Source organism: Chenopodium album, chromosome 10 (assembly GCF_948465745.1).
Source record: "Chenopodium album chromosome 10, dcCheAlbu1.1, whole genome shotgun sequence".
Taxonomy (NCBI): Eukaryota; Viridiplantae; Streptophyta; class Magnoliopsida; order Caryophyllales; family Amaranthaceae; genus Chenopodium; species Chenopodium album.
In genome coordinates, this window is record NC_137843.1 from 3,291,006 (window position 1) to 3,308,591 (window position 17,586).

General features: G+C 31.5%; 1 protein-coding gene and 2 non-coding genes across 3 annotated transcripts; all 3 read left to right on the top strand.

The window, feature by feature from the left end:
* The first annotated feature begins 8,321 nt into the window (after nt 1-8,321).
* LOC145563149 (protein FD-like) lies at nt 8,322-12,962 on the top strand. Its single transcript, XM_081623576.1, has 3 exons — nt 8,322-9,305; nt 10,288-10,365; nt 12,677-12,962. The coding sequence occupies exons 1-3, from the start codon at nt 8,664-8,666 to the stop codon at nt 12,746-12,748; spliced, it is 792 nt and encodes a 263-aa protein (XP_081479702.1). The 5' UTR covers nt 8,322-8,663; the 3' UTR covers nt 12,749-12,962.
* A 1,520-nt stretch (nt 12,963-14,482) lies between these two features.
* On the top strand, nt 14,483-14,554 carry TRNAE-UUC (transfer RNA glutamic acid (anticodon UUC)). Its single transcript has one exon. It is a non-coding gene; the product is annotated as a tRNA-Glu (tRNA).
* Nucleotides 14,555-17,052: 2,498 nt separating this feature from the next.
* Nucleotides 17,053-17,124, top strand: TRNAE-UUC (transfer RNA glutamic acid (anticodon UUC)). Its single transcript has one exon. It is a non-coding gene; the product is annotated as a tRNA-Glu (tRNA).
* The last annotated feature ends 462 nt before the right edge of the window (nt 17,125-17,586 follow it).

Genomic DNA, 17,586 nt, shown 5'->3' on the forward strand with positions numbered 1-17,586 from the left:
TAGTCAAAACGCGTTAACTAGAGAAAACGAAGGAAGTATTTGAAGAGCTATTCTAAAAGCATCAATGTACACGCCATAGATATTTTTAATGTTGTACTTTGCCTCTTGTATCTATCTTTACATATTTGCTATTTTGACATTTGATCACTAAGAGTATCATTTTATTAATATTTTCTCTTGTATCCAATTATATTTCTTCAAAAAAAAAATGTATCCAATTATATTGTAGAATTTTTATTTTCACACAATCAATTAAATAACCTGCAGCAACTTAATTTGCACATTAATATATTCAGTTTCACATGAACAATAATCTATTCAAAGTTGTGTGATACCAACAAGCTAAGGGTCTGTTCGCATTTACTGAACTAAACTGATTGATGTGATTGGAGCTGAGTTGAACTAAAGTGAATAGAGTTGAAATGAATATTTTATGAGAGAAGAAAATTAAGAGCTAAACTGAACTGAATTTATTGAAGTTGAACTAAACTGAAATAAAGCTGAAATGAACAGGGCCTAAGATCAATTTCTCTAAAACTATGGACAAACATATTTGTTTTTTTTTTTTATTTCTTTTTTTTTTTCCGAAGCATGATAGGTATCTAATAATGTTAATATTTTTATTTTTTTGGTATAGATACAGACAATAAGTTGTAATTGAGACATTGGAATAATTAAATTTGGGTCATATTCGAAATGTTTGGAGTTGGGAATATAGTCCTGTAAATGTTAAGAAGGAATGCTGATAAAATATGTGAAAGAGACCTAAGCTTTTGTAGTGGAGTGAAATTGTCCTTAGGATGAGGTTATTCAAAATCTTTACTCCTACCACTTGTAAATTGTGACCAATAGGCTATAGATAGGTGTTACATATATCATAATTCATAGGCTGTCCCACTTAATAAGAAGATTCAGTATTCGGACATACACCCCTTTTTTTCTTTGTTTTTCCTGAGTCTTCTTCTTTGGGAACGGCAAATACCATACCTTTTCTTCGGCTTTTGCGCTGTGTTTTACTAATGTTTCTCAACTGTACATGCTGTACTCCCTACTTAACTGTGCTACTAGTCTACTACAATCTCAACTATACACAGTTTCATTCGCTAATATGCTTGTATTATTTGTAGTACTTCCGTTTCATATTATTTACAACGATTAGACATTTTTTCTCTCTAATTTATGTTAAATCGTTGTAAATAATATAAAACGAAGGTAGTATATTTCACTGCCTATTGGTCTTTAGGGTCTAGTGTATATGTGATTAAGGCATGTAGATGTTGCGGTATCCTTTCTCTCTTTGACTATGCAACGCTTAGGCACCGTTTTTTAAAGTTGTTCTGCTCTGCTCTACTCCGCTCCGATCAAATCTGCTCTGCTCTACTCTATTTTCAAATAATAATTAATAATAATAATTAATATTCAATAATAATAATTAATATTATATCAATGATAATAATTTATTATTTTAAATAATTATAATAATTATTAATATTAATAATAATTAATATTTATTAATCATAATAATTATCAATAATAATAATTAACAATTCAAACTATTAAGAATTAATATTTAATAATATTATTAATTAATAATTTCTAATAATTATAACAATTCTTTCAAAAAATAAATAATAATAATAATAACAGTTTCTTTTTTTTTTTTTGAAAGAAAAATAATAAAAATTTGCAATGTTTGTCGAGAATAATAATAACAAACAGTTAATATTTTTATTAGGGAATAGTAATACTTAATATTTTTTTTTTTTGAAAAGCAATACTTAATATTTATACATAGGCTGTTAACAGAAACTCCGACGGAATGTCAAATTCAATTAAGACTTGATCGAAACATGTTTGTTCAGCTATTGAACTTGATGATTTAAAGAGATCTACTACATGACGGTAAATATGTGAAAGTAGCGGAACAAGTAGATATATGTCTATATATTTTAGCAAAAGGACTTTCATATCGTGATGTTTCCGAACAAGTTTAAGCATTCTATTTCTACAATATGCAAGTATTATAACAAAGTGTTGAAAGCGTTGGTTAATTTGTCCTTCGATATCATTAGATCACATCGTGACTTATCCGAGGTAATAATTTGTCTTTTATCTTTCTACTATTAACATATGTTAAATATGGTACCTAAATCAATGGTATATGCACTTAATAATAATAATAATAGCAACATTAATAATAATAACATTAATAATAGTATTAATAATAATGTTGAAATCTGCTCGTCTCTGCTTTGCTCTGCTATCCTGAAATCTGCTATGTTCTGCTCTATTCTGCTGAAATTTAATCTGCTCTGCTTTGTCCAAAAGCTAAAAAAAACAGGACCTTAGCTTGTTGAAGTTTGAGTAGGAAATTCAAATCATTTTTTGTTTGCTCTTACAAACAAATACTCATATCTATCATGTACTCTCGTATATAGGTTATAGTCGCTATACAGATACAATATAGTGGTATATGACTAACGCATAGAGATCTCCTTATCCTTTCTTTCTTTTTCTACTTGGTTTATTAAAGTTTCGGGTACAAAACTTAGTTGGGGGTTAGACCTTACAAATAAATACTCATACCTATCACATAGGCTATAATCACTTAGGAGGTTAGGACTCATGACTACAGAGTATAGACCAATAGTGTATGATATGTTGACTAATGAGTAAGGATCTTCTTAATTCCTTATCCTTCTACTTGAATTGTTAAAGTTTAGTTCAGTTCAGCTCAATTCGGTAAATCAGAATAAGTCCTTACTACGCACATTGATTTCAATTCACTTATATAATTAAGATGTAAAGAAGTTGTTTTTTTTTTTTTTTTTTTTTTTTTTTTTTTTTTTTTTTTTTTATTTAAAAAAAAAAAGTAATGCATGAAGCTAAGGCTGTTAAACGGGTCGTGTCGTGTCGGGTTCGTGTTCGTGTCAATGTTAAACGGGTTGAAAAACCCTTGACCCAAACCTAACCTGTTTATTAAACGAGTTACCCGGGTAACCTTTTACCTATATAACTATATAATAAACTAATTAATATTTAACCAAAAAATTAAAAAGACATACACCATTAAAGATACAAGAATTTAAAGTTAGTTTTAACAACTACAAAAGTTTAAAGCTAGTGGTTTTAACAACAAAAACATACATAAGAATTGTCCAAATTCAATCTTTAAATGACAACCGTGGAAGCTAGATAGCTTGAAAATCGATGAACTGAAGATAGGTGAAAATCTTAAATAAGAGTAAGGTAAGACACTAAGCTTATGTATCTTGAATCCTCATAATGTTGAAAAGATTAAATTTTTCATTTTCCTGTCAAATTAAACCGCCAAAATTTAACAACATTTATGAACGGTGCCAATGTTTTTTTTTTTTTACAAAACTAAAAGTTTAGAATTAAAAAAAAATCAGTTTTTTGTATTATTTAATAAATAGGTTAAGCGTGTCGCGTTCGGATTAACAGGTTATCGTTCAACCCATTTATTTAATCGGGTTATGCGTGTCGATTTCGGGTTGAAAATTTTGACCCAAACCTAACTCGTTTAATTTCGTGTCGGATTCGGTGTCGATCCAATTAATTAAACGGGTTGAGAATTCTTGACCTAAACCCGTTTATTTCGTGTCGTATTAGCTTTTGACGGCTCTACATGAAGCACATTGCCTATTCTAAGAACTGATAAGCTAATATTCCGTACTCCTATTTGAGATATATTGAAAAACTCATCCTGGTTTGACACGTGAACAAAATACACCAACTAAACTCCAGTTCTTGGCCAGAAATGAAGCCTCCAAACTTTTGACTGCTATGGCCCATGGCTTTAGGGGCTTCATCAATTCAATTTTGCCTTTTTTTACTACCCTCCAAATAGGGCAACATACTACTATATTAGATTTATCTTTTAAGGGTTATGCTTAAATGCCAACAATGGGATACATAGAAAATTAGAAATTTGTAATTAGTAAAAAATATCTACTTCTTCCTTTCATTTTTTCATTTACAATATTAAGTCTTAGGCAAAAAATTGTCCATGTGTTGGTTTGCTTGTGGAGACATTAACAAATAACAAGTTTGTGGAAGGAAAAACATACGGGAGTACTATTTTATTATGGGGCAATAAATTCTTTTTTTTGAAATTTTATTATGGGGCAATAAATTTTTTTTTTGAAATTTTATTTATGGGACAATAAAAATTTTGGACAGTTTTCAAATGGGTACAATAAAATTGTGGCCATTGTAACTGAGTGAATCACAACCCTCCAATTAATAAAATTCATCATATCCATCCGTTTAGTTGACTTTAAAATACATCTTATCCAAAAAAATGAGATAAAAAAAATTTTCTCTCTTAAAAAAGAAAAAAAAGAGAGAGATAAAAATAATTTAGCTTTTTTAATACTAGAAAAATTGATCTAAGGATGAAATTTCTAATTTATCTTATTGATGATTAATATTTTTTTTAATCTTTAATGGCAATTGATTTTTTTCTTGAAAATTAGAGACAAATCTCACAATTTTTCATCATATTCTTTATTCCTCGATTTTTCTGGTTTTCTTTTATGGTTGATGATTCATTATTTGATAAATTTGATGCAAAATCTATGGACCTTGTAATATATATAATGCCGTAGATTGGGTATATTGTTAATAAACTATAATCAAATGTTGATTTTTAATGGAGATGGGAGATTTCTGTAAACTTAGAAATTGCAAGTATATGCATTAATGGCGGCAAAGTTCAGTTTTTTGTTTTAGAAACTGTATAACTGTTTTTTTTTTTTTTTTTTTTTTTTTTTTTCATTTCTTATTAAAAATTAAAGTCAATTGATGAATGGACAAGATTGAACATTTAAAATAAAGGGCCAAGATTAGAACTAATTACAATAGGTATAATTTTATTGTAGCCCTTAAATAGTCTTCCATTTAAAAATTTTATGTACTATAAATAGGAATATGGGGCAACAAAAAACAAAAAAGTTAAAAACTTGGTAAATGATTGAGTGGGCATGGAAGATAAGATAGGGCTATAGGGGTGAATGGTGAATTGGTGACAGCAGCAAAATGTAGTCCAAGAAAAAAGAAATTATTGAAAAGAGAGAAAGAAAGGAGAACTGGTTTGTCCAATATAAGTATAACCTGTTTCATTCACCTCAAGAGTCTCAACCCTTTCTTTTCGGCCCGTGATCATACTTGACCAATCCTTTTCCATTCTATTTCTTTCTACACTTTTGTCCAAACACTTGTTACTTTCATTCTTCATTCCTAGTGTTGTCGTGCTCGACCTATGTATCACTCTCGAATAAGTAGTACCATACTTATATAACTATATAAGGTGACTTAAGTACGGGTATTGTTTACACAGCGGAAGTGAAGATGTGTTTGATGGAGAAGTATAAATTGAATTGATAATTAGCAAGGTAATTAATACACGATTTTATGTAATGACGGACACTTTTATTCCACTATTTGAAAATAGGAGAGTACAAATATCACTTTAAGGGTTTATATCATAATATGACTCTCTCTATAATGCTTCCAATGTAAATAATGCTTTAAAACATTCAAGTAGGATATTATTCTAGAGAAATCAATAGCAAATAATGACCTTGCTTGATTATTTCGGAAGCCTCTATAATATGCACAATACTCCACTAAAATAATAGGCTTATAAAATTTGGGCCACACCCAACAAGTATAACCTTAGATTTTTCTCTATTATTTCACTTGGAAATGTATTTTGTTTTTATACATATAACAACAACCCAAAATCAAGATATGAAGATTAGATTAAAATTGGTTGTTTAAATTCAAGACAAACTTATATTAACAAGTATTGAAGTCTATGAATTATACTATCAAACTTTACTTATATTTGTGATATGTGAGATTTTATTAAATTTCGATTAAATATTTATTTTAAATTTTTTCATATTAATATTCAAAATGACAAATTAATGGAAAGATATGATGGTAGAGGGAGAATCTGTTGAGTAATTAGATAGAGGTAAGGAGTGGCAGTGGCAGCAAAAAATAGAGACACGTAATCGTAGGAGCGGCGGCATGCTTATTACAACTGCTTGTACTACTCACTTCTCAGTTCTCAATACTCACTTGACTCAGATCAGTGACTGGTAAAACACTAGTCACTGTACTCCGTATACATCGTACAACCACATTGATAAACACTCTGATTCTCTACTGTTTTAAATGAGATATTTCTCCACTTCCCAACACTTATAAAATCATTATCCCTCTTCTTTAGCCTACTTCAACAAATCTGTCCATCCATCTCTCTTTTCTACCATAAATTAAGTGGACAATAGTGCACCAGAATTTCCTTGTGTCACTTTTTGAGTGGTTGTGCTCACAAGCCTCACATACATGTACACTACTACTACGGACTAGTTTATACACCCGAGCATGCTTGGGTATGTATGTGTATGTGTGCGTGTGCGTGTGTATAAGAAATGTTCGTTCAATTAAATTTATCTACTTACACAACAAAAAGAAAAAAAAAAAAAATTAAAATAATAATAATACCAATGTAAAATATATACGGATTACATAATGTTAGAATATTACTTGGAATGTAATTAATCAAGACTTTATTACTCGTGTGATTTATCCTAGATACATCATACATGTAATCCAATCGGCCTTTTTTTTTTTTTTTTTTTTTTTTTTTGGAGTATCAATTTTGGCTCAAAATGAAGTATTCAGTTGAGGTATCAGTATCACTGGAGCTATAAAATCGAGTACGTGGACAGGTTCGGGCATGGATCAGAGGATTTGGGTTTTGTTTGATCACTGGAGCTATAATATGGATAGTTCAAGTCACTTTATGAGTTGATCTTTCTCTTGTTAAAAACAGTTATATATTCACTGGTTTTCTAGTTTTCTGTAGGATTTGTGATTAAATATTGTTAGCGTTTGAGCACAAGAGAAAAAAAAAATGAATAAAACAATACAAAATACTTAAGTACTCTGTAACTGTGTTTCATTTTTGTTTGTTGAGAAACACTAAACAATTCATCAAATCAAATTATTTTCACTAAAAATTCAATTTATTTGAATGATGATCTTATTAAACTATGCTTATGGACGAATGACTTCAACAAGATGCAGAGTGTTATTTTTTCAAATTAGACGGTATGGACTATGGAGTATTTCAATTAACTAATTCTACTCTTTAATTAAAATTGTTATGAGTTAGTCATATTTAAAATTTTGAATGTACATAATATCAAACTAGAATGAAATATACAAGTAGCTAATAAGATCCTGTAATTTCTTTTTAATACTATGTATAAATAAAGAGTACAAAAGATACAATAGATCAATCTTTTAGCATTGGAATAAAATTACACTCATACAATGTGTTTTCTCAATCTCAAGTAGTACATTGCTTTAGCCTTTACTCATACAAGTACTTACTTTATAATTCTTTACCTTTAGACCCTTGATAGTAGTAGAGGTATTCAATTTAAAAGTACGTTGGTTCTATCCTTCTTACTCAGGGGTACTTATGAGACGAGACAACTCGTGAGCTACTTGAGTTCGATTCGGTCAAAACTTGATTTGAATAAGCTCGACTTGAATTTCGAGATTGACTCGAAATGTGTAATGAGTCGAGTTGAGTAGCTCATTACTCGACTCGAAAGTTTGTAAGAAGCTTGAATTCCTTTATCTGATATAATATTTACTAAAAAGTAATTAAAAACTCTTTCTGAAATGATAAAATTAAAGAGGATGAGCAGATGTTACACTAAAGAGAGTGTTCTGCTAAGACGAATCAAATTGCAAGCTGCTCGAGATTGACTCGATCAAGCTCGACTCGGTCAAATTTGGTCAAAGTCGAGTCAAGCTACCCCAACTCGAACTCGACTCACATCATAAGCACCTCTACAATTTTACTCCATCTATGAGACAAATTTGGTCAAACACAGGAACACCATTGTAAAATGGAGGGAGTAATAAACTTGCTTTTAAATGTTTAAACCTATATGCCTATCTCTTGCATGGTGATTTTTCCAAAACAATGCGTATCGATATTACACATATCAAGTATTGTCACGTTTCTCACTATTACTCGTTGATATATGATGTGTACATGAACACATTGCTGAATTACACGGTCTAATGTGTTCTCACATGCCATTATTCATAGTGTAACGGAGTATACCTATCACCTTCAATTAATTTTGGAAAAAGTTTGAAAATTACCATTACTAGTAGTAGTACACCCACATGAATACATGATCATAGGATTACTATTTTTTAACAAGAGATAATCATGGGATTACCTCTTATACTATTTCCCTTCCAAAAATAGTTGAATTCCAAATAGATGGTTACAAAAACACACACACCCATTGGCCAAAAGACCATTCCCCTCTTCCCAACCTACAAAAAACCTCCATACCCCAAATCACACGTGCATGTCACGTGACCTTACAAATAGAGATAATAATGACAAAATAACATAGTACACACACCACTACTTTCTCTCTCCATAAACAGTTTCTCTCTCTACTTTTTTCTGCTCCACTCCTGCAATACAAAACTTACATACACCCCCTTCACTTCACTTCACCCCTTCCCTCCAACTCCTTCACCATTTTCTCTTTCTCTCTCTAAAAATACTTTCTCTCTTGTCCAATCAAATGTTGTCATCATCATCACCACCATCAAGTGACTCTACATTACTTTCCCCTTCTTCATTATCTTATTCATCCCCTTCTTCATCATCTTCTTCTCATCTTAAACCCGACAATCAAAATTCTGAATCAACAACTTCAAAAACAACTCAAACCCAGAAAACAATGGAGGAAGTTTGGAATGATATCACCATTAATTCACTCCCAAACACCCCTATTTCTCACATTCACTCAATTCATCACCCTACTTCAACCAACACTACTTCCCATTACAAGGGTTTCATCTTACAAGATTTCCTCAATGGTAGTGGTAATTGCCCCACTAATCTTCGCAATTCCTCCGTCGATTCGCCGCCTCTTCCTCCTCGAACCACCACAACTGAGTTTCAATTCCTCGATAATGACTTTCAATTACAGGGGAATCCCTCTGTTCCTAGTATGATTTCTGGTGTTGCTTCTTTTGATAATCTTGCTTCTTCCTCTGTTCTAGCCACCTTCACAACCGCTGTCAACAGCGGTTGCGGAGGTGGTTTCGATAACAAGAAGGGGGCTGATAATGTCGTGGATGGTTCGGTTGATCGTGTACGCAGGCATAAGCGGATGATCAAGAACAGAGAATCCGCTGCTCGTTCTAGGGCTCGAAAGCAGGTTTTTATTATTCTTGTTTTATTTTCTATTATTATTAATATGTGTTATTACTATTTTTATTATTCTGGTCCTTTTAATTTTGGGTGCCACTTATGGGAAACAGAATATGACATAAATTTATTTATTTGTAATCCGTATATGTATGAATGCTGTTATTTGTTGAATTTTAGTTGTTATATTTGGTTTTTTTTTTTTTAACTCCTAGTTGTTATATTTGGTTTGTCATGCAGAATATGACTTTTTTTTTTTTTTTTTTTTTTTTTTTTTTGTTTTGTAAATGCACCATGAACCTATCATGCTATTTAGGCATCCTATTAGTCACATTCTTGGAGACTTATGATTGGAATTTTGAGATTAATGATCCTCAACAACGACCACAATATATGCGTTTTAGAAAAGCGGTTAGGAGCTAATAAATGATGTTTATGATTATTAAGGTAGCGTATAGTTTGTAAGGAAAATCAAAGCCTTTTTGCCTAACATCTGTGTTTTTCTTAATAAATTTTCGTTATAAAAATTATTACATCTATGTGGGATGACATTGAGTAATAATGAAATGGGAGAAAATATACTTTATGCGGAGTCTGTGAGTAAAATTGCGCCAATTTGCCATGGACAAAGACATGGGATATTTTTGTACAAAGTCACACGTTAATTTATTACTATTATTACTAAATAGTTTTTATTAAATAACAAAGCCCTGTTAATTACAAATTTATGCAGTGCTACATTGGAATTTATAGATATTCATTAGCAATTTTAAATTCTTCATGTGTGCTAATTTGAAGTATTCTTTTGGTATATTATTATATAAAGCACGCATAACCTTCATGTTTTTATCAAAAACTTCATGAAATTACTCAGAGAATTCGAATAATAACAAATATTCTCATGCATCTCGAATATGAGCTGTGCCATTGATTTTGTTAAGGAGGGTTAATTGTTAATTATCCTACTAATTAGGATTTAATCTTTAAAACAGGCATATATAACAGAGTTGGAGTTGGAAATTGACAATTTCAGAAAAGAGAACGCGGCACTAAGGAAACAACAACGACAGGTGAAGAATATATTTCCAACTCTTATTTAATTTCTATAAGCAAGTTTTTATTTATAACCCATTAACCCCTTGGTTTCACAATGATTATCAGTTTATAACTATTACAATGATGTTTAACTATGAATGTGACTTGTAAGTTCATGGAAAAATCATTGCAAATATTACGATTAATGGTAGATCTAGGAATTTAGTAATGCCATTTGTATCAACAATAAAATGTCAACTATTCTAGCGTTTTTCTTTTTTTTTTTTTTTTTTTTTGTCACATTATCTCTTACTTTTGAAGTCAAAAAGTAAAGGAACTTTGTCTTATACGTATTTTTTTTTTCAAACGACCTTGCTTATTTATTTATTTATTTATTTTTATTTTTTTTTTGTTTTGAAAATTGGTTATGTTACTTTGAATTAATTGGTTCTAGGGCCAAATAGGTAGGCTCTTAATTAAAATCTTGTGTATGAGTACTTGTATTTAGTTCACCTAAAGAAGAAGAAAAAAACTTGTAGTACATATCCTAACTCGGATCATTCAAGTCAATCTATTCAATCAATCTCAATCAATCAAAGCCTTAATCCCAAAAGTGGGGTCGGCTAACATGAACCAAATTTGATTATTCCGTGTAGTCATCAACATAAATCTTTCTCCTCCATCCCTTACGATCCAAAACTTCATCCTCACGTAAATCCATGCACTTCATATCCTTCCTCACTCCTTCCAACCAAGTCATCTTTGGTCTCCCTCTTCCTCGTTTAATCCCTCCATGGTCCCACTCTTCCACTCTTCGCACCGGTGCACCCTCGGGTCTCCGTCTTACATGTCCAAACCAACGCAGACGATTTTCCCTTAATTTATCTACAATGCCCGCCACACCTACTTTCTTGCGAATAACCTCATTTCTGATTCTATCTCTTAAAGTGTTTCCACACATCCACCTTAACATGCGCATTTCCGTAACCTCCATCTTTTTAATATGCTCTTTCTTAGAAGCCCAACATTCTGTACCATAGAGCAACACTGGTCTTATGGCAGTCCTGTAGAATTTTCCCTTCAACTTTAAGGGAATGCTGCGGTCGCATAACACTCCCGTGGCCGCTCTCCATTTAAGCCACCCTGACTTAATCCTGTGGGTCACGTCTTGATCAATGTCACCATTCTTCTGGATGATCGACCCTAGGTACTTAAAACATTCACTCATGGTCAAATCCTTTCCATCCAAACTCACCACTTCATTGCTTGTCCCCCTCTGAGTGCCAAAACGACATACCAAATATTCAGTCTTACTCCGACTTAGCTTAAACCCTCTAGATTCCAACCTTTGCCTCCATTGCTCCAACTTGACATTAACCCCATCCTTAGTCTCATCCACCAAAACGATATCATCTGCGAACAGCATACACCATGGAACCTCATCTTGAATTGGTCTAGTTAATTCATCTAGAACCGTTGCAAAAAGAAAAGGGCTTAATGCAGACCCTTGATGCAATCCGATTGTAATAGGGAAATCTTTTGTCAACCCTCCGCATGTCCTCACATTTGTTGACACATCCCGATACATATCCTTAACTAGGTCTACATACCTTCGTGGGATACCTTTCTTCAACATTGCCCACCAAAGTATCTCTCTTGGCACCTTGTCATATGCCTTCTCTAAATCAATAAAGACCATATGAAGATCTTTCTTCTTTACCCTATAAAACTCCATCATTTGTCTTATCAAATGGATTGCCTCCATAGTAGATCTCCCAGGCATAAAACCAAATTGGTTATCTGAAATGCTTGTGCATGCCCTCAACCTTTGTTCAATCACCCTTTCCCACAACTTCATAGTATGGCTCATAAGCTTAATTCCTCGATAGTTAGAACAATCTTGAGCGTCTCCTTTGTTTTTATAAACCGGGACCAAGGTGCTCTTCCTCCAATCTTGTGGGATCCTTGTAGCCGTCCATATCTTGTTGAAAAGGTTTGTTAACCAATCAATACCAATCTTACCCAAACACCTCCACACCTCTATCGGTACCCCATCAGGGCCAACCGCCTTCTTAGGTTTCATCTTCCTCAAGTCAATCTATTAATAGAAAAAAAAAGTCTTATACTACCTCCGTTACATATTATTTACAACGATTAGATATTTTTTCTCTCTACTCTATATCAAATCATTGCAAATAATATAAAACGGAGGTAGTATTATAATCTCCTCATGTTTATATTACTATATTTGACTAATCATTTTTTTAAGAATTGGGCAACTTTTATTAATTTGGTAATTTGATATCTTTTGGGTTACATTTTGGGGTCCCATACAATAATATGCAGTTAATTGAAGCTCCGCCTGCCCAGCTTCCGAAAAAGCACGGTCTTCGTCGAACATCAACAGCACCATTTTAAGATGCATATTTTATTTTGACAAAAAAAACAGAAGACCCAAAATATTTGGTTTTTTGCTGGTTTATGTAATGATATATTGGTATTGGTGGGGTCATTTTGTAGTACTACTAACAGTGAGAGAGGACCAAAGCAACTAAATATGCTTTTGGACACGTGCTTTTTACTAATTGGTCCCTAGTTTATCCCTTCCCCTTTCTATTCCTTGTTAAATCTTAATTATGAACAATGGTGGATGAATGTAATTATCCTTAATTAGTACTAATTCCGTTTCTTTGTCGATTATTTATTCTGACTTTGGGACTATTTACAAATCTTGACTTTTATTAATGAATTTTCGTAAGAAAAAACATGATATGAAATCTTATTAAATTTATTTTTTAATTATCATTTTTTTTATAATAATTACGGAGTACATTAATAATGAAAATTGTACGTCAGCAAATATTATTGTGTAGATGACTAAAATTAGGACGGGGAACAAAAGGACGATACATGTTCTCTAAAATGGTGGTATTCAACTAGCATCATCATGCATGAAAGGGTAATAACTGTCCTTATTTTGACTATGGTTTAAAGGAGTTAAGACTTTGTTCTCTTTAACTTACTTTAGTCGAAATTATACTATTGATATAATGAGATTTAGTTCAACAATAACAACATATATTTTCATTATACCTTAACGAGTATATTAATATATTTTAACTTTATGTAAATTATTTTGTACCCTTGTGAATATATTTAAACTTGTTTTGTCAAAAATAAGTCACAATCTTAAAATCTTTGAAAAATTCAATCTTTTAAAACCGTTTATTGTTTAAAATCTGATACTCGTAGTACTTTATTGCTTTCATATTTAGTAACTAAAAAAAGAATTTTCCGTCTAATGATGAATATAGATTGAGATACGTGATGTGTGCGTGTGATAACCTTAATAAGAAGGGTTAAAATGAATATGAACCACATATAGAAAAAGGGGGACGACAAAGAAAGTAAAAAATAGCTGAAATCTTATTTCCTTAAAGAAGAGGGGGTGTGAGTGAGATAGTGAAGATTTAGTGATATGGTCATATAATAATTCCAAAGTAGAAAATGATGTCTTCTTCGTGGTACTCAATGTGACACAAAAGGTTGTTGTGCGCTTGTGCCATACCCCCACGAAAGGGTGAATTTTCAAGATTCTCAATGTCATTTCATTTTATTTATTACTCTATATAATAACCAAAATTATACGGAGTAGAATTAAAAAAAAAATAAATAAAAAAAAATAAAAAAAAAAAATGTCTAAATCACTTGCAAAGGTGGTGGACCGGTGGTCGGTGGAGGTAGCATATTTTCTTTGTAGGTTCTTTTGCCCTCAACTTACCCACAATTATGTCTATGGTGTAATGGTTTGGTTTTTAAAATTTTTTGTATTGATATGTACTATGTTTGTACAATTTTTTTTTTGGATCTGCTTGAGGGTTGAGATGAAGAAAATCTCTCATAATCCAATTTGAATCTTAATTAAAACTACAATTTTTTTTCCCCAATTTGATAAGAAAGTGAGAGTATTATTGTACGAGTATTAAAATATCCTTTTTGTAAGGTAAACACCTATAAGTACGAGTAATACAAAGCAAAGAATGTAACCTGAGATTCTCTTTTATCAACGTGTGCTTTTTCATAGGCGTAATTCATGCGTACGCTAGAATCTTTACTTTATAAATTAAATAAAAAGCACTTAGTAAACAACCTTCCGATGTCGTCCAGCGGTTAGGATATCTGGCTTTCACCCAGGAGACCCGGGTTCGATTCCCGGCATCGGAAATTTTTTATTTTTTGGATCTTTTCAAGACACTGAGGTCTGAGGCCAAGTACTTATTCAACGTTTTTATTTTATTTTATTTTTATTTTTAAATGAGTAACAAGAAACAATTACAGTTACGGATTACTTTTATTGGATATTCATTTGACTTCATTATGAAGTTTAATTTCAAGATTACTTTCAAATAGGGTAGACAATTCATTAAAACAATAGATCATACATGCTCATTCAGGAAACCTAACCAATTTTTCTATGTAACTCACTTTGTTCTAAATTATTTGATCTACTCCGTATTTAATTTTACTCGTCATAGACTCTAAGATGTTTTTGGAATTTTGTGGTCAAAATCTTTTAAATTTGATCAAAATATTTACAATGAGAGATGGAAAGAGTACATTCTTACCTATCTACATTCTAGATCAATATACACACAAAAACAGGTAAATTGATAAACACATTAAAAATTCGGATATTCCATGGCAAGTTGATGCCTAGATCATATACATAGAAGTGATGGAACCAATACCAAAATATGTCATATGTCATAAAAGTATTTTGTAAAAATAAATGTCACCAAGCTGCAACCTAGTTAAGTTTTGGCATTTTCACAGCAACATGGCAAATGACATTTCTTTTATTACCCACCAGCAAAAGTTTCTTTTTTTTGAGAGTGAGGGATAGCTCAAGTGGTTAGAGCTTTCCTCCCGATTTTAGGAGATCATGTGATCGATTTTTACCCCCGTCCTTGTGGCTCTCTAAATACCCAAAAAAAAAAAACACAAAAGTTTCTTTTTAAATAAAATAGCCTATCATGGGAAGTCAAATACTCCGTATCCATTTAGAAAGCATTATGATGAATTATGACTAAGGCCCCGTTCACTTCACCTTATTTTTGCTGAACTGAAATTATTTTTATTGAATTGAAATATTTTTTCTGAACTTAAATTATTTTTACTGAATTAAAATTAATTTTGCTGAACTGAAATTAATTTTACTGATTCTCTGTTATATTTTCTTCTTAAAGTTACTAGTTTTTACTGAACTGAAATTACTTTTATTGAACTGAAATTATTTTTGCTGAACTTAAGTTATTTTTACTGAAATGAAATTAATTTTGCTGAACTCAAATTATTATTACTAAATATTATTTTTTTTAAGGTAAAGTGAACATGGCCTGTCTAATTATGAGGAAAGATTAAGTGATTTTAAATACCAAGACAGTAAATCCAAAAAAAAAAAAAAAAAAAAAAAAAAAAAAAAAAAAAAAAAGACAAATTGGAGTTTGTATAACTACATAATTTTGGAATAAAAACACCTATGTCAGTCAAACATAAGCCAAAACTTGTTGACAATTGTCGGTTGTTATATCTTCACTCAATTGACATACACATCTTAAAGGCAAAATTTAAAGAGTGCACAAAATACATACATTTAATTTTGACTAATAAGTATTCATTTTTTTGACTCAAAAATCTTAGAAAATGCCAGACAAACCAGTTACATGAAAAGAAGAATACCATATCATCATTTCCCTACTATGCTCTTCTTCCTTCTCTTCTTCCACAATAAACCGGCAAATCGGACATGTTTTCCGACGTGCCTTGAACCACTTATTGAGGCACGTAGAATGGAAATGGTGTAGGCACGGAAGAATTGTAACGTCTTCACCTTCCTTGCTTAGACTTGACAAGCACACACAACAATCATCTTCTTTCGCGAAACTTATCAGCTTCTTTGCTTCCTCGACCTTTTTTAGGCCGATGAAGTTGAAGATCAAACATATAAACTTCCGCATGATCATCTGCGTTACTAGTGTAAGGCTAATCAATTACAAGTGTTAGTAAAAGTATAGGAAGATACATTCTTTGTTTCTTGAGAAACAACTAACTATATGAATGGATAAAAGAAGTTAGTGCAACTTGTTTAGGTCATTTTGCTTGGTTTGTAAGTGAATGTATGGTTGGAGTGTCTAGCAAAAGTTGGTTGCACCTAAACTTAGAGAGTTACCCTTTAATTTAATCCTTGTCCTTTGTGTTTGGATCACTAAGATATTTAGTTAATTATTTACAAACTTATTTAAGTTGTACTTAATTAGTTTTGTTTTGGGATAGCCTTTCCCAACAACCCTTTGGCAATCAACAATATAATTAACTCCACCAAAGTGTGTTTTGACTTTTGAGCATATTTCATTAAAGCTTAGATAGGAGCCTTGAATCAACTATGGTTTACAATCTTATGAAAAAGACGTATATCACGTAAACATTACAATATGAATTGTATGAAGAATTTAAAAAAAAAAAAAAAAATTATTTTGATATTTAGATGATAATGTACTTTCAACTTGGGTTTATACACGAGTATCTATATTTACACTATCGATTGCACAAGCACACAACCATATTATTTGCAGTTTTAATATCACAAATTAAAGACCTAAAATTTCTTAAATGATGCAGGATTCTGTCAATATATATGCATAATGCGCAAATTATAACATCAATCCGATGTCGTCCAGCGGTTAGGATATCTGGCTTTCACCCAGGAGACCCGGGTTCGATTCCCGGCATCGGAACTTTTTGTGCATGTGTTTTCTTTCTTTAAACATCATGTCAAATGTCATGCATATAATTTATTTATTTATTTTTCCTTTAGTTTGTTATTAAAACTCAAGTATCAATTCTATAAAAAGTTTAATAAAATTGATGTATTGTTGTAAAAAGAGGAGGTTAAGAAATCTTACCAAAATTGCTGCTTTGAAGTGTTTGACGAAGGCTCGAAAGTCGAAACAACCAAAGGACCCTTTAAGTTTAAGTGAATGTGTTGATCAAGTTTACCATACATTAAAAAAAAAAACCTGGAAAAATTAAATGAATAGGTAAAAACAAATACGAGGTAAAAACACGCGTGTCGTAATATCATTGCCAGCCTGCCAGGTAATATATGTATATATCCTCTTCAAGATTTTTCCATAAAAATATGCCAACCCATAATTGATAAGTACAGTTCAATTATCAGTTTCATGATTCAGATTTTA